Source organism: Lynx rufus, unplaced genomic scaffold (genome assembly GCF_022079265.1).
Source record: "Lynx rufus isolate CCGP_SWC_20201006 ecotype Redwood Valley unplaced genomic scaffold, mLynRuf1.p SCAF_11, whole genome shotgun sequence".
NCBI classification, from domain to species: domain Eukaryota; kingdom Metazoa; phylum Chordata; class Mammalia; order Carnivora; family Felidae; genus Lynx; species Lynx rufus.
The window spans coordinates 21,104,812-21,122,086 of NW_025814825.1; the positions used below are offsets into that span (position 1 = coordinate 21,104,812).

General features: G+C 52.7%; 1 protein-coding gene across 4 annotated transcripts in view; it reads left to right on the forward strand.

Annotated features, from left to right (window-relative positions):
* Positions 1 to 17,275, forward strand: part of PRXL2A (peroxiredoxin like 2A) — a 47,168-nt gene that overhangs the window by 23,388 nt on the left and 6,505 nt on the right. The window contains exons 2-4 of one of the 4 annotated variants that reach the window (XM_047073053.1): positions 5,531 to 5,636; positions 13,419 to 13,598; positions 15,343 to 15,434. In XM_047073053.1, coding sequence (XP_046929009.1) covers positions 13,421 to 13,598; positions 15,343 to 15,434 — 270 coding nt within the window. In that variant the 5' untranslated portion in view covers positions 5,531 to 5,636; positions 13,419 to 13,420. Of the gene's footprint in view, positions 1 to 5,530; positions 5,637 to 8,572; positions 8,677 to 13,418; positions 13,599 to 15,342; positions 15,435 to 17,275 lie in introns of those variants that run through there. The other 3 variants (XM_047073057.1, XM_047073054.1, XM_047073055.1) reach the window with 3 other exon arrangements.

Genomic DNA, 17,275 nt, shown 5'->3' on the forward strand with positions numbered 1-17,275 from the left:
CTGGGTCTAACTGCCCTCTCTCCATACTGGATCTTGTGGGCATCCTATGACCACAAGAGGAACCAGCCTTAACATGAAGCCAACACATGGATAACAAAGCAGAGAAGCAAAAGAACCTGGATCATTGGTGTCATTATGGAACCCAAGATCACCTCAAGTCAGTTTGAGTTGGATTTTCTTTTTTTTTTTTTTTAATGTTTATTTACTTTTGAGGTGGGGGAGACAGAGAGAGAGAGCCGGGTAGGGGCAGAGAGAGAGGGAGACAGAGAACGTGAAGCAAGCTCCAGGCTCCAAGCTGTCAGCACAGAGCCCAACATGGGGCTCGAACTCATGAACTGTGAGATCATGACCTGAGCCAAAATCAGATGCTTAACCGATTGAGCCACCCAGGCACCCCTGAGTTTTCTGTTTCTTGCAAACTAAAGTTGCCTAGCCAAATGAAGTCTCATTAAATGTCAAAGGATAGACCGAATGATGATGTGTGAGGCAGTCTTACTTCCCCAACCTGGGAATGGAATGATCCCACCATTCAGCCCCTGGTCAGTCACCAATTCACCTGTTAAGCCATTGGTTATGTCTCTTGAGGACTTCATGTAGAAGATCCTAAAGGCTTTGCTGTGCAGCACACTGGGGAAGTAGGGCATCTTTAGATACTTTTTCGAAATGAGGAAGAGTGGAATTCAGGGATATTGGCAAGTAAAAAGATATTTGTAGGTGATACGTGCACATTTACGTGGTTCATACATTTCCAGATCTTGATCAGACTTTCACGTATTCACAGAATGGGAATTTAGGCCTGAGAAAGTCAATGAAGTCAAGCACCCATTTTTGCTTTATTTTCACTTTAATGCTACCTGCTTCGCAAGCTGTTCTCACTGAGCCCAGACACACTGCAGGACCAATCAACTTTAAAAATTGTGTTATACCGCAAGCATGGATCACTGCTGAGAGAACAGATGAAGCTAGCTGAATGTAGAAGTAGTTGTGATGCTGTAAGAATCCCAAGTCTTTATCCACATCTGCCTCCTGCTAGCAATGTTTTCTGCCTGGCCTATGAGATCAGGAAGGAGAAAACACTTTCCTAGCCCCTGTCAAGAGGATAACATACATAAGTTACAGAAGTTATCACAAAGCTCCTAGTCAACCTTAATTTCTACCTCCTTCAATTCAAAATCTAGGTTATTTCATGGTCTTTACAAAGCTAGAGTTACTTTTCTCCTTAAAACTTGGCAGATTCATGTTTTTGTTTTTAATCCTTGAGCTTTATAAGTTTTTCTTTCCTGTCCCTACTTGCCCATAGCTTATTCTTCTGGTCTGATGACTGCTTTTTAATGAGTTCAGCCTGTGCTTTCTTGGACAAATTGGGAGTGTGAGGAGTGTGTTAATTAGCTATCAGATCTAGCCCGACTTTTGAAGTTCAGAGCTTTGGAATGTTACAGAAGTGTAAATACAATCATGGTTTTTTGCATTTGGTAACTATATCTCAGCTGAGACCTCAGGGAGCCTCCCACCTCAGGATTCTGTGACCCCTGACCCCTGAATGGTTCTGTCATTAATGGCCAGTCTCTGGGGACCCATACCCAAAGGAAATGGCTTCCTGTTTTGTTTAAGTGGCCCTTCTTTCTTGCAGCCTTCCTGTTAATCAAACATCCAATTTCAGGATGGAGAAAATGAGCCTCCTTCTCCTCCCCTCCCCATAGGGTAAGGAGGAATGAGGCAGGAGTGAGAAAGTTCCTCTGGGGGTGGGGGTGGGGGGTAAACTGCCTTCTTATGACTCTACCCATATTGTAACAAATTATACCAAGTATTTCTGGGCCTTCAAATCAGATCAAATACCTGCCTACTCCTGCAAGAAGCCTGCATGATCACGCAAACTGATCCTTCTCACCCCCAATCTAGAAACATCCTCTTTTTCAAAATGCTTCCCAGGCATGTCTTGGTGCCGGCCCTGGGCCAGACTCTGGGTCCCATGGTTGAGTAAAAGAACTCACAGTCTGGTTAAGGAGAGGCCTCTTGAATAGACTCTATAGGCCCATAAGTTTACAAAGAACCTGGAGACTGAGTGGGAGGTCAGGGAGGTAAATCAGGAAAGCCTTTGGACTTTGTACCCCGATAGATGGTTCCTAGGTGACCTGGGGTGGTTACTGCAGGCAGATGGCCACCTCTGACAGCTCTGACAGATGGGCGTGGCAGCCCTGCTTTGCGGCTCCATTGCACACTGCCCTGTGACCCATCACCCCTTTGTCCCGGTGATATTTTAAGTGTATTGTGAGTCAGTTCTTCCTGTCTCTAAAAAGGTGTTCTCCCAACCACACTTTCATAAAACAGCGTGGACACAATATATGAGTAAAAGAATGAGTGAATGAATGGATGAGTAAGTGTGGGCCCAACTAGACCATGTGACTCAGACTCCGTGAGGAGCCGGGCAACATCCCAGGAGCCAGTGCGCAGGCCACACACTCCACCCCTCGCTATCCTCTGTCCAATGGCTGGGATTGTGAGGTGAAAGAGAATGTGTGCCCCACGGGGTCAGAGGCTAGCAGTGCTGAATTTGTCCTAAAGCGTGAAGGGACACGCATTGTAAATCGTAGAGATTGCTCAACCCTATACCAAAAGGGAAACAAAAAGTTCATTTAAAAAACTGCTCAAAAACTCGCTGAGCTGAAAGGTGTCCTCGGTCCTCGGCTATAGGGCAGGTGCTTTCAGATCCAACTAAGGCAGTCCAGAGCCTCCTTTTGCTCCAGGCAGTGCCCCTAACGATTCGGGCGTCAAGGGTCACCACTCGCGAAGAATTGAACTAGGCTAGCGCGGTGACAAGGGACCGAGAAGGAGCGGCCTGAAAGCCGCACAGGGTCAAAGGTGAGCTCCGCGCAAGGGGGGGGGGGGGGGGGCCAGCGCCAGAGCCTTAAGAGATGGGACCACAGCATTGCCGGGGCTCCGCCCACAGGGGGCGGGGCTCCGTGGGAGAGGCGGAGCCCGTGCTCCTCCCAGAGGAGCAGGGCTGGTCACGTGGGAGAGGGAGGCGGCGCAGGCGCCGAGGAGCGCAGGCGCGGGGGCCAACGCTCGGACGCCTGGGCTGGGGAGGGTTTGGCCCGCCAGCCTCCAGGCGTCGGGCCTGGGAGCAGGTGGGCGGGGGAATGTGGTGCGAGCTGCACGCGCGCACGTGACATCCGCGGGGGCAGGCCCCGCCACGGCGCAGGTGAGGAAACTGAGGCAGGGCCGGGGAAGCGAGGCTCGGTCGGCGGCGCGCGGGTGGATCAGACACCGGCTGTATTAGGCCTGCCCCTCGGGCGGCCCCAGAGTCCGCGGGAAGCTCCCGCCGAGCCGGCCGAGCGCGGCCTCACCTGCCGGGCCGAGGCAGCCCCCACCCCCTCTCGCTCCCGCGACGGATGCTGTTCCCGCCCGGCCCGGTTTGCAGCGGTCAGCGGAAAAAACCGCGTGTTGGAGGTCCGAAGACCCGGGGCCAGGACTGGCGCTGGTCTGACTGGCAGACTCCCCCACCCCCTTCCCAGCCCCTGGCTTGGCGTAAGGCTGATGACACAGACCTGCCTGAATTGTTGGGACAGAGACCTGAAAAAAAGGACTCTGCCCTGGCGCTCTTGCCCCTCGGGGGGGGCGGACCTGGGGGCTGTCCGGGGGTAGGGGGCGGAACAGCTGAAGGTGAGCGACCCCGGCTCTGCCCTTGCCTTCGGGTGTGTGCTTTCATAGGGTCGTGTGTTTTATGGGGCCACGGTTTTCTTCGGAATCTCAGAGACACCTGCTCTCTCCTTCCCCTAAAGGTTACACACTCCTGACAGAGTTGGAAAGAGTCCAAAGTGTACATTTAAGATCCCTGTGCTGAAGTCTAGGAATGAAAAGACCAACAAGGCACCGATCTGACAGTCTCAAGATTGTTGCAGGGGTGGGGAGGTGAGGGAGATGGAGAAAAGATGGTTAAGGTCCAGCCTGACAAGGGCTCTGGGGAGGGACCACCCCCCGGGAGTCCAGAAGCTGGATTGGGGTTCAGACCCAGCAGACTCTGGGCCTTTTTTCCTTATGAATGATGTTTCTGCAGCTCTTACCTAGACTTCAGTTTTGTTTATTTTAATCTATTTTCCTTTGAGCTTGGCAGATGATTTTAAAAAAAAAAGAAAGAAAAGAATCACTTAGGATTTATTTTGAAAAACATTGTCCAGGAGCCAGCTTGGATGCTAGTTTGCATGCTTCTGCTCCAGCCCAGTCCTGGAGCCCGAGAATGGGGATGTAGAGTGCAAACCCTGACTCCTTGGAACATACCCAGTCATCGGAAGCCCTCCATTTCGTTCATGTACAAACAACATTTTTGGGGCGATGATTGACTAATCTAGAAATGAGTAAGAGTTATACATCATATGTACGTCACTCTTTGTAAGATAGCTTACAAAGCGCCATCCGGACATTTAATCTTTGGATTCTTACAACCCTGTAGAAGGTAATTCGGGAAATCATTCCCGTTTTATTGTTGCGAAAACAATGCCTTGTTCAGGTTCTCCAACCTGTAGGAATTTGATTTAGATTTCAGTTCCTCTTGGTGTGGCTCTTGCCATATCCCCTGCCTGTTTAAGGGTATGCCCTTTCATTGAGATCTTATGCATTGTTCCCTAGGGGTACGGAAGACATTTCTGATGATTGTCTGATCAGCTTGTGTCCCTTAATTGGTTCTCAGAAAATTTGGTTAGGACTAGAATTCTGGATCTTGAAACTGCAAGCTGAGTTCTTGTCTCATTGTGAAATGTTGAGCTGAGACACTCCAGGTCTCGCTCTGCTGAGGCTGGTGTGGCAATAACTGTCCAGAGGCCGAGGGACCCAGCCTCATCTCTGATTTCAGTGGCCTCTGGCACAGGACAGTAACACGTGGACAGTGCCCTTTGCCTTCTCTGGTGCTGTTAGTGCAGACAGGCTGCAGGAGGGGCACAGCACTGTAGAGTGGGCAGTTAGGCCAAAGGGGCCTGAGACACACCAGGTTTCCCTCCAGACCTAGAACTTTTCCCCGGAGGCAGGTCTGTACTGACACAGCTGGGGGAGCACAGCTGGAGAAGTCCTTCAGTGTTTTGTGTTCTTCAAATGATCTGCCCTCAGACCCAAGTGAATCTGAGCCTTGCAAAGAAGAGAAAGATAATACGTTAAATTCTGCGGTACTTTATTGTGTAGATATGTGTGTGTGTGTGTGTGTGTGTGTGTGTGTGTGTGTGTATTCTTCCTGATAACTCTTTAAAAGTTCCCTTGTTTAGGAAAGAGATGCTGAGGGACAAGGTGACCTCTCAAAGAATGAAAACCCAGGATTTTTGTCCAAAAGCCCAGGGTCTTTTGTGGTATCATCCTTGCCCTTCCAGCCACCCCCATATGACTTGATAGAGCTAGTGTCCTGAGCCCAGTTAGGAGGCCGTGCAAGCAAGGGGCAGAATGGCCACACTTTTGGGGGCACCTCTGTAGCTTCAGTCACTGATTAGAGGATTTGTCTTTGTCTCAAAGTTTCCCAGTAACTGATTTTATCCTCTTCTTCTGCTTTCAGCATCTATTCAGAACTTCCTGACTCTGGCATCTGTGAGGACGCCTGGGCCACAGCTGGGCAGACAGTCACCCCGAGGAGCCCAGCGGGAAGTTGGAGACTGAGGCAGGTAGGTGAGAGCTCACTGCAGGTGGCTAGGTCCGTGGTCCTTGATGACAAGGGTGGGTGGGAGCGCATCCCCTACTGCTCATGGGGCCCTGCGGTACCCATGTCACCAGGCTGCTAAACTGGTATTTTCAAGCCTGTGCCTGTGTCATCCAGAATTGACAGGACCTTGTTACTGTGGGGAGGAGAGGTGCACAGTGGCCACTCAGCTGAGAATGAGCTGTGTGACCCTTATAGAAACATTTGGCTTTGGATTATAAGCTGCTTGCAAAGCACTGGGCCTGGGAAGGATAGGTATACTCTCTAGCCACAGATTTCCCGGGCCCTGTTCAGTTGCAATTTGGCTTTCAGCCTTCTTCAGGCCAGCAAGCAGATTCAGGAACCTTACCGCTCCCCTGCCTTCCTGAACCCTGACCCCCCTCCCCACCCTCCACTGTTCCAGCTTTGCAGGGGTGTCCAATGGAGGATAAATAATCATGGATTGGGAGTTAGAAGACCCAGACCCAGCACAGCCACTGACTAGCCCTCCCCCATGTGACCTCCGACTAGCTAGCCCCTTCTCTGGGCCTTAGTTTCCTCATTTGCTCAGTGAAGGAGGGGCTGAACCAGAGCTCTAAGGGAAGGAGAGGGGACGGGAAAGCAAAGAAGGAAGATGAAGCATCCTTTCTAGCCTCGTTCACTGAGAGCTGGAGGCAAGGAGACCCATGTGCACTATTAGTTTCCTTTGTCTTCCTCAGCAGCCCTTTCTTCCTTCTGGCCTATCTCAGACCAGCTCATTCTGGGGAGGAAGGATTCCCTGGGTGGGGCTGGGCTGGGCAGGTGTACCCTCTCCATATAGAATATGTTGTCTCTACTTGTTTCAGGCATGAATTATCCCACCCAATGCTGATACTTTGTTTTATGAAGACTTTATCAGTTCCTGCCCAGAGGCGGCTCCTTGAACAGGCAGGAATTAGGCCTGGGGAAGCAGAGAGTGAGAATGTGCACGCCCAGCAGGAGAGCGGTAGCAGCAGGTGCCTCCATGGCTTTCTGGACATCAGAGCTCTGGAGTTGCAACTGTGCGGTTACTTTAGCGTCTTCGGACTTCCGAACTGGGGCAACCTCATAGATTTGCTAGTTCCTTCCTCTGTCTGTACACAGAGTCTTTATAGCTTACGTCAGATCGCCTTGCCGTTGAGCGGCAGAACTATGACCCAACCTAAGATCACCTAAACCCCAGGCTTGAGTGTTTTATTTAAGGTCAAGCCAGCCCTGTCCAAAATTACTTTCTGGTACGGAGCTGAAATTGGGTGACTCCAAATCAGTTCCAACGTGGAGTTTAAAAAATAGCGTTCAGGGGCGCCTGGGTGGCGCAGTCGGTTAAGCGTCCGACTTCAGCCAGGTCACGATCTCGCGGTCCGTGAGTTTGAGCCCCGCGTCAGGCTCTGGGCTGATGGCTCGGAGCCTGGAGCCTGTTTCCGATTCTGTGTCTCCCTCTCTCTCTGCCCCTCCCCCGTTCATGCTCTGTTTCTCTCTGTCCCAAAAATAAATAAAAACGTTGAAAAAAAAATTAAAAAAAAAAATAGCGTTCAGATAATTTCATTAGACATTGAATACCTACTGATTACCAGGAATTGTGTTAAATGTCGGGGATGTGGGAGTGAATGAGACAACAGCCCTGCCCTCAGATTGCTCCAGCATATTGTGTAAACAGACATGCCAATAGCTAAAATACACTAAGTCCGTTTGCTTGTGCAGTGTGCAAAGGTCTGTATGTGTCTCCACGAGCATGCATGCTATATAGTCAGAGGTGAGGGAACAGTTGATTGTTGGGGCATTCAGGAAGACGCTTTGGGACAGAGTGTTATTTGTGCTAGGCCTTTACATAGTTGGCACAGGGCGGGGGAGGGTCATTCTGGGCAAAGGAAACAACACGAGCCACAGTTTGGAGGCCTAACAAGACATGTTATCGTTCTTGCACAGGGAGTGGTCAGCATGGTGGACCACAGCTAAGCTGTGAAGGGTCCCGTCAGCTGTGCCGAGGAGTTGTGAGAGCCCAGAAGCAAGGCAGGGATGCGAGCAGGTCAAGGTGTTTTATAGTCACTCTGGTTGCAGCATGGAGAGGAAGCGGTAGGGGACCTAGCTCGAGCCAAGCCTGTTCTGTGCTGTGGTTACTGAGGGAGGCCAGCACAGGGTAACAGGGTCCTGAGCACAGAGAGGCTGAGGAGAGGATGAGTGTCAGACACGTTGCACAGGCCAGATTAGATGCGGGTGACAAGAGAGAATGAGTGTGGCTCTCAGCTTCTGGCTTGAGCAGTCGGCTGGGTGCCTGTCATTCACTGAGCTAGGGAACTCCAGAAGAAAAACGGACTGTAGTGGATGTCAGTTTTGGACGTGGTATAACAGAGATGACCTATGGAACCCCCAAGTGCAAACTTTAAGTCGGGAACAGCAATAGGAACCTGGAAGTCAATACCAAGGGGTGGGGGTGAAGCGCTGGGAGTAGGTGAGGTCGCCCGGGAACAGGTGGGGGTTAGAGGAGTCACCTACGCAGAGGAACAAGAAGGGAAGTCTAGGAGGCCTAGAGGACAGATAGCTAGTGAGGGGCCTCAGTGGTGCCGGCTGACCGCCTGGGTGTAGGGTGAAGAACGGGGCGAGTGGAAAAGGGGACGTCTCCCTTGGATTTCAGTTAGTGTGAGGCATGGGCCGCGTTGAGGGCTTCACCTCCTTAGTCTGCACCGGATAGTAGGGAGGGTCTGCTGGCACTTGATAAATGTTACGGTCTGCATGACTGCAAGTGACTCAAAGTTTGTTCAGCTATTTGAAGGGCTGGGGGCCTTGGCAGCTCTCCATGATGTTTTCTGGAGATTGAGTATTAACAGCTGAAGGAGCCCCAGGGTTTCTGGGTGGCCTGGTCCTGCCTGTCGTGTGAGTGAGCGAGCTTGGGGCCATAGGCGGGACTCCAGAGCCCCGCCTCCGGCCCTCCCCTGCAGCCTGATTCCTGCCTGCTCCTGCTGGGTCAGCCTCTTTGTCGGCAGGAGCCTGGAGTGTGCAAGCTGCAGATGGTGAGTGCCCCGCTCCCAGGTTTGCACTACGGAGGCTGGGGAGAAGGGGCCATGGGCAGGGAGTGGCTTGTGGAGTCCTGGGCTGCAGGGAAGAAACACTCTAGAAGCTGAAATGGGGGAGCAGGGGATAGAGTTCTGATACAGACCCAAGATATGTGCAGACTCCAAAGTGAGCTGTTTTTGTAGACCCACATGATGGCACTGGAGTGCTATAAGGAGCCTCAGCACCCACCTTGGCAAACCACCCCCACCTCATTTTGGGATAAGGAAAATGGGGCCAAGGGAGGGATCGCCCCAGTTTGGCCTCGGGAGCCCAGCTGGGTCTTGTCCCCTGACCGCCGTGCTTTTTCCCTCACCAGAGCTGCTGCTCTGGGCTGCCACAGCTGTTGTTTGTCTGTGGGCTTATCACTCTTCACCTTCTTCTTTGGGAGAGGACTGGACGAGATAAGTCCCGCAGTAGGAGAGGAGTACTGAAGCCGGGGCAGGTGGGGGCTGGGGCAGGTTGGGGCTGGCTTCTGTAAACAACCTTGCTATTACCTCTTAGGGAAACTGACTTTTCCCTTAATGGATGGGGGTAGGACGGGGAGGACAGAGAAGGGACATCTGTCATGTGGTAAATTTCCTTTAATGGTTTGGCTGCATTTGAAGACTGAAACAAAAAAGTCCATCTTTTTTAATGCTCTTTAAGACAAAGGGGATCCTGCCCCTTGACCCTCAGAAACGCACAAATGAATGTGTGGGGAGGCAGCGTACGCAGCTCGAGAGACCCAGCGGTCTGGGTCCAGGTCCCAGTACTGCTGCCTGCCGGCTCTGTGACACTGCAGAGTGTCCTGAGCTTCTCTGAATTCAGTGTTGTCAGCCATAAAACAGGGTAATGTCTGCATCATAAGACTGTTGAGTGAGTGGAATTAGGCCATGAGTGTCAAGTGACACTAAATAAAGGCTGGTTTACGGGCTTTCCCATCTCTCGCACTGGCCTTAGAGGCCCATGTGAAAATGCTTTGTTCTGTTTGGAGAGTAAGGTCCCCCGCCCCCTCCCCTCTTTTTGTCGTGGGAATCGCTGTGGTTCAGGATTCCCAGTCAGTCTCGCTCGGCAGAGAGTTGGAGTGCTACCTGCTCCAAGACGTGCCGGGATGGGGATTGCTTTGTAGCTCAGGGGGCTTGGCCGAGGGGCTGGGCCTGCACATTCTCTAGGTGTTTCCGGGAGCCAATTTTCACCCCTTCCTCCAGCACAACCCCACCCCCACCGCCCACCCCCCCTCGCAGAAGAGCCTGCTGCCAGAGGCCCACTGGGGGCGGATGTTCGTGGAGAGGCCCGACTCCCCTCTGGAGTTACTGCTGCTCTCACATCTTAGTGCTGGAAGGCCTGAGAGTGAGGTCCATGCTCCTCAAAGGGACAGTTCTCTGCTCAGACTTCCTGGGTGGGGGCCTGACGTGGAGGTGGGGTGGTAAACCATACTCCTGGGGGTTTTGAATCCCACATCTTGTATTCCAGCTCTTGAACTGGAGGTAGGGGGGTCGGGGGCCTTTGGTTCATGGAAGTTTGCCTTCTTGGTGTGCCTTGAGCACTGAGAGCCACCGCTAGCCTGCCTGGTCTCTCCCAGGCTTATTCAGCCCAGACGGGGCCCAGCCCTTCCATCCTGCCCCCCCCGCCCCGAGTCCTACGCCAGCTCCAAAGCCACTTCCTTCTGGGTGCTTCTCTGGCTTCCCAGATCGGATGGAGCTGGCTTTCATTCCCCATCGCTTCATGTTCACACCTTGCCCAAGCTGCCTCACCTTGCCGCTTGAATTTCTGTTGTCTGCATGCTAGGCCTGTGTGTCCTCGAGGACTGGGTATCTTTTAGTTGTGTGTCCTCCCAAATTGCCATTTATCAAACAGGTCGGTGCTGAATAAATGTTTGGAAATAGATGTTGAGTCTCATTGAGTCCTGTTCCCTTGCAGTCGCAAGCAAACAGGCTGACTGGCTGTGGGTGGGAAGATGGAGCCCGTTGGCCTCTAAGAGCAGCAGGGGTGTGTTGGGGGGAGGTAGAGCTGAACGTAAGGATCCCTGGACTTCCTGCAGCGCACTGAAGTGTTTCAAGAGTTGAAGCGAGTCCCTTGCAGGGGGGATGTAAGCTGGTGGTTGTGAACTGTTCAGAACTGGTATCAGATCTGTGATCAGAAACCATGCCATATGCTCCCGAGTCATCCACATATGTCAGAAATCCAGGGATGTTTGGGATGCACGTAAAGGTGCAGAAATTGTTCCAGGCTCTGGGGAGTCTCCTGTTTACAGCAGGCAGGCGAGAGCTGTGGTTGTTCCGTGAATTCCCCCAATTGTTCTGCGAATTATAATCGAGTAATGTGTAACTTTGCTTCATAAAAGAATTGGAAGCCGGCCTGTGGAAGGTTCTTTCCTGCTTGGCCCAAGAACTTGGGTTTTCCATAAGTCGCTGTCGTCATCATTTGGTTCCGTTGAGTTCATCCGAGCGCACAATTATGGAGAGCCCGCTGTGTACCAAGCAGGCACCGTGCTGGGCATGGCATTTCAGACACAAGCTGAGGGACAGAGTCAAAGGTACATAGGTCCATATCTTGGGTGGAGCACATCGGAAGTGTCACAGAGGCGAGGTGAGGGGGACCGAGCATCTCTTGCGGGTGGCAGCCAGGGTAGGCAGAGCATCCAGGAAGCCTTCTTGAGGAGGCGTCCAAGTCCTGAGGGGCAGAACAGATGAGGGAGGACATTCCAGGCAGAGGCATGGACTTGTGCTCACCGGTGAGCCCCTCTGTCCCCCACAGTGAGCTGAGAGACCAGAGGGCGCAGCTCTCCCAAGCCAGCCTGCCCTTGTCACTGTTCTTTATTCCATGGCTTCCTGCCAACCAAGTGCAAAACCATGAATTCTTTGCTCTGAGACAGTGCTCCTCAGACTTTCGTGTGCATGTGAACACTGCCTGGTCTGATGAAAATGCGCTTGATGACTCCTTAGTTCTGAACTAAGGGGTGAGGTCTGCATTGCAGTGTGACGCCAGTGCTTCCAGCCAGGGGGCCACAGTGAGTGGTGAAGCGGGAAGAAACTCCTCTCTCTGGGCTCCTGTCCCTCGTGAGAGAGGTGCCTCAGCAGCCCCCCTCCCCCAGCACACACACCAGCCTCCCCTTCTTTTTCCCCTTCCAAATTCCTCTTTCGGAAATGCTGTTTTCATTTGGTCATTCCTCCTCGCCACCCTCCACCCCCACCCCCTGCCTGGAAGTTCCCTTTTGTTTTTTAACTCAAATCTGAACTTTTCACATTGGCCTAACACAAGCCTGGCCTACCCTGTCTTCCCAGTCATCACCACCAAATGACTCCCAACCCCACCTCATGGCAGTGGACCCCTCAGAGCCTGCCCCTGGGCGGTGGCATGTGGATTTCTGGGACTCCGCTCAGTCCTTTGGAGAAATCTCCTCCCCAGCCAAGCACTGTAGGGAAGACGCAAGTCTTTGGTTAGGTGGGCCGCACGCACACCACCGGTCTATACCCGGTGATCTCGGCACACATCATGGGGGCACTTTGGGAGGAAGGCCCCAGTATAAGACCCTGGGTTGGCAGGAGGACCATGAGAACACGTGTTTTAAGCAGTTGTCGGGAGAAGGGAGGCCAGCTGGGGTACCTGCTACCCAAGGGGTGGGCTGCTTCCAGGGGCTCCCGTACAGAAGCACAGGGCTCCCCAACCGGAGGAAGCCGTAGGGAGGCACCCGGGACTGAGCTGGGAACAAGGCTGGGTTCTACAGGACCCGAGCGGAACTCCCATTTCAGTCGCAGAGCCCCGTGCCCCACGCAGACATCTTTTGGCAGCCCCTCTGAAGCAGACGCCCGGCGCCATGCCCTTTCTTACACGACGCCCGCTCTCTCGGTCCACTCCCCTTCCTTCAGCAGACATCCGTGTAGCTCTGTTCACAGGGTGGAGAACGTCAGGCTGGACACGGGTGTTCAGCAGTGGCCCTCTCCGTTGAACTGTGTCGTTTCATAGCTGGTAGATATTCAGGGGATATTTACTTTGCTGCCGACTATGGTTTTATGTATTCTTTTTTGATTTCTGTTTTATTTTCACCGTGAGCCTGTTTTATCTGTTTAATGGAGGAAATATAAAGCTGTTTGCCGTTGAGAGAAATGCACTGAGATCGCCTGCCTACCAGGAGTGAGGCCCTGCTGGGCACTGTCTGGCTGGTGGAATAGTATGGTCTCTGTTTCTGAGGGAGTCACAAACCAAAGGGGGAGAAGGATAAGATAACAAAACAGTGTGATTGGTGTACTGAGTATCCTTTGATCAAGGAAGAGAAGGCTGCCCCTCCCCAGGGAGATAGGAGCCCAGATTCCCAGACTGTGAGGGAAAAGCAGGCACCGACACAGAGGGGAATGAGGAAGGAGGCTGCCGCCAGGGGACCCAGCACGGACACACCACACAGTCGGGAGGCTGCAGCCTTGGGCCTGGGAGAAGCAACAGCCAGAGAGGCATCTTAGAGGGCTGTCCTATCTCTGTTCTCGTGCCTGACCCACCAGCCAGCTCCCTGCGGCAGGGACCTCCGTGTGTCCCTTGTATCCCACAAGCTCTTGCGCCAGCAGGTGCCCCGCAGCCCTGGTCTGGTCCCGACTCTGACACGGCTGCACCCCTCTCCCTGCTTCAGGCCTCCTGGTTGGCTGCCCGAGGGAGGCTTGTCCGGAAAGCAGGTTCCAGCTCTCTCTCGACGTGAGAGCAGTAACATCTCCTTCCTCTCAATCTCCAGAAATGTCTTTCCTCCAGGATCCGAGCTTCTTCACCATGGGGATGTGGTCCATTGGCGCCGGGGCCCTGGGGGCGGCTGCCTTGGCACTGTTCCTGGCCAACACGGACGTGTTTCTGCCCAAGTCCCGGAGAGCGACTCTGGAGTATCTGGAGGACATAGACCTGAAAACGCTGGAGAAGGGTGAGCCCTGACCCCACTGGCCTCAGTACTTTTCCAAGGTGCTGGGATGCAGGCTTCCTCATTTTTTTCTCATAAAAGGGCCCTGGCTCTCTCTCACTTTTTTTTTTTTGTTTTGTTTTAATTGAAAAGGCACTATAACAACATTAGGAAAAATCTAAAGCATTCTAAAGCATTTTAAAATTTACCAATAATCCCATTGCCCCCACACAGTAATCGTTTTTACTTTTGCACATCCCTTCCCCTGTGTACACAGTATGCCGTTGTGATCTTGTTGGACATGATATTTTACATTTTAGCTTTTTCTTACCAAGAGTGTTTTTCGCTTTCTCTTGTAGTCTCTTGGAGCTTCACAAAAAAAGGAGTTCCTGGGTCAAACACATTTGAAAAACACTGTGTATGCAGTTCCTTGTTCTGATGCTCAGCACAGGACTTGCTTATTGAAATGCGGCGTCTGGACTGTCACTGATGCGGGCACGGTCAGCCCTCACCTGCGGTGCAGACGTACATGGAGGGGTGGGAAGTACATGGAGGGGTGGGAAGCACAAGGTCGCACCTTTAGAAGGGACCCACCCATCCCCCTCTCCTTGGGAAGCCCACGTGGAGTGCCCGGTGGACAGCTGAGAGCCATGGCTCCTGTGCTGCCTCACCGTGTGCTCGTGGCACTGGATGGGGAGCCCAGCGGGATTTCGGTGATGCCGACCGTGTGGGTGCAGTTGGCCTGAGTTTGGTGAAATTTGGGTCTCACGGAGCGGGTGGTCTCCAGGTTGGCCCTTCAAAGGGAGGCCATCGTCAACCCGCTCAGCAAGTGAGGAAGATAGTCGCGGGGGGGATCGCCTCTGAGGAGGGCTGAGAAGCCCTGCAGAGGGACACCCGTTTGCTGCGTTCAACTCGAGGCTTCCCAGTCTCACTTGACTGCAGACCCACCCCGCTCCTTTTCCTCACATAACATCCCAGAGGCACGTGGTTCCCTCTGAGGTTTCTCGGAGCCCCTGCAACAGGGGCTACTGCTTGCTGAGCCCTCACTAACGCTGTCAGCAGACACGACGGTGGGCACTTTTCTACCCACCTTCTGATGCCCCCTGCAGCCTCCATGTAGCCGCTAAGTGTCCACACTTATGAGGAGACGGGGTTTCGGGAGGAGCTGGTGCGTGCCTGAGGCCACACGGCCAGATGCAGGCCCTGTCTGACCACGGACCAGCCAGAGCCGCAGAACCATGCTGCCCTGGGGCTTTTCCTCGTTGGTCATCTTCTGCCCTGTCCTGTGAATAATACTGCAGTTAACATATTTAGGTCAAACAGTTTTTTCGTTAAAAAAAAAAAAAAAAGTTTTTCTTGTAGAAGTTTCTGTTGACTTAATCCCTTTGAATACTTTTTTTTTTTTTTTTTAAAGAGTTAGGGTTTTTTCGATCAAAGTGCAAGATTTCTTTCAGGTTTTGGTCATGTATCTGTCCTAAAGGATCATGACAGCGTCTACTGATACCAGCAAAGGAATTTGCCGGTATTCCAGAAATGTTCCTGTCTGGAATGTTCAAGTGTGCAAACAGATTTTTACGAGGGAGGGCCCTTTTGGGGGTATAGTAGGACCCTTACACTGTATTAATTTTCCTCTGAAGGGTGAGTATTTCCTCCGTTTCCTGTTTGGTATTTCCAAGTCATCTGCTGGGCTGGTACCATTTATGAGCTGGCCTCCGGTTGGGGCCGGGCTGGGAGGTGATGGTGCTGAAGCGCCTTTTCTTCTCCTCAGAACCAAGGACTTTCAAAGCAAAGGAGCTCTGGGAAAAGAACGGAGCGGTGATTATGGCTGTACGCAGGCCAGGCTGCTTCCTCTGTCGAGAGGTGAGTACGCGGAGGCCCTGTGCGGAGAAAAGCACCCTAGCCAGCGGGACCAGCACATTCCCAGACAGGACCAAGGGCCAGTAGGCCCACTCTGACCTTCGATCAGCACTGTTATTTGCTCTAGGTATTTCTTTTGACTTATTCCCTGTTTGTGTTCATTTGAAAATTCACCATATCTTGGGGTTGGCAAACACACTTGAGTCTCTTTTGTCTCTCTCAAGCCTTTATGGACAATCTGTGTCCGGGACCATCTTCTCATTTAATCAGGGATGGGGACCGGGTCCAGTTGTGTGTTCCCAGTGCTCAGCACAGGACTTGCTTATTGAAATGCGGCATCTGGACTGTCACTGATACGGGCACGGTCAGCCCTCACCTGCAGTGGGAAGCACAAGGTCGCACTTTTAGAAGGGACCCACCCATCCCCCTCTCCTTGGGAAGCCCACGTGGAGTGCCCGGTGGACAGCTGAGAGCCATGGCTCCTGTGCTGCCTCACCGTGTGCTCGTGGCACTGGATGGGGAGCCGAGCGGGATTTCGGTGATGCCGACGGTGTGGGTGCAGTTGGCCTGAGTTTGGTGAAATTTGGGTCTCACGGAGCGGGTGGTCTCCAGGTTGGCCCTTCAAAGGGAGGCCATCGTCAACCCGCTCAGTAAGTGAGGAAGCTTGATGTGGGGAGGTAGGGCCCAGCTTTGTCACTTCACAGGTAGGTAAACCAAGGGCCAGAGTGCTTTGGTGACCTGTCCTGGTCACACAGTGATAGAAGACCCAGGTTCTGAGGCCAGCCCTGCCTGGGGGAGAACTGGGAATGAGACAGCATCGCTTCTCACGTGGTGGCCGTGGCCCTGTCCACGTCGCCATCCTCCATCCAGTTGTTCTCCCCGAGCCTGAGGCTTTCCTTTCAGCCTTGCGATCTCTGTCCTGCTCGTGTGGCTGGGCTGACAGAGAATCTCCTCCCATTCGGGGCACTTCAGTGTGTCCTCCAGGTATCCCTGGAAAATACAGCTTGTTTCCCAGAGGAAGAAAGTAAGGGACAGAGGTTGTGACAAAGTCACGCTGCTGCGTGAGGCGTGTCCATTTCCTGTTGCTGCTGTAACAAATTATCACAGACTTGGTGGCTTTAAACAACACAAATCTATTAGCTCACCGTTCTAGAGGTCAGAATTCTGAAATTGGTCTCCTTGGGCCAAAATGAAGGTGTCAGCAGGGCTGCATTCCTTCTGGAGGCTCTAGGGGAGAAGTCCTTTCCTTTCCTTTTCCAGCTTCTAGTGGCCATCTACATTCCTTGGCTCCCGGCCCCTTCTTCCGTTTTATAGCCAGTGATGACTCAACCAGGCTTTCTCGCATTGCGACACCGTGACACTGACCTCTGCTTTCCTCTAACACGTTTTGAGGACTGGTTGGGGCCACCCAGAAAACACAAGATCGTCTCCTTTAAGATCAGCTGGTTAGCAACCATCTGCTGCCCTAACCCCCTGGCCATGTCACAAAACAGATTTACAGCTTCCTGAGATTAGGATGTGGACATCCTGAGAGGGTATTATTCCTCCTACCATGGGAAGTGAAACCCAAAGTCAGGGCTTTTGGTTCAAAATACCAGCATGGTACCAACATGGAGACCTGTTGTGACTTGATTTCCCAAGGCAAGTTAAACCCAAAAGATGCCAAGAGCCAGTGCCCTCCCTAATTAGCACCTGCTTGCCTGTGCCCCGGTCTCCGCCTGGCAGAGCACTTTGTGGAAAACATGTGGTGGGTGGCAGCCTGGGTTCTTTTGAGTGGCCCAGAGCGGAGGTGTGGAAGGTGTGTGACTGAGTTTCCACATCCTGGCTCCATGCAGTGACACGCC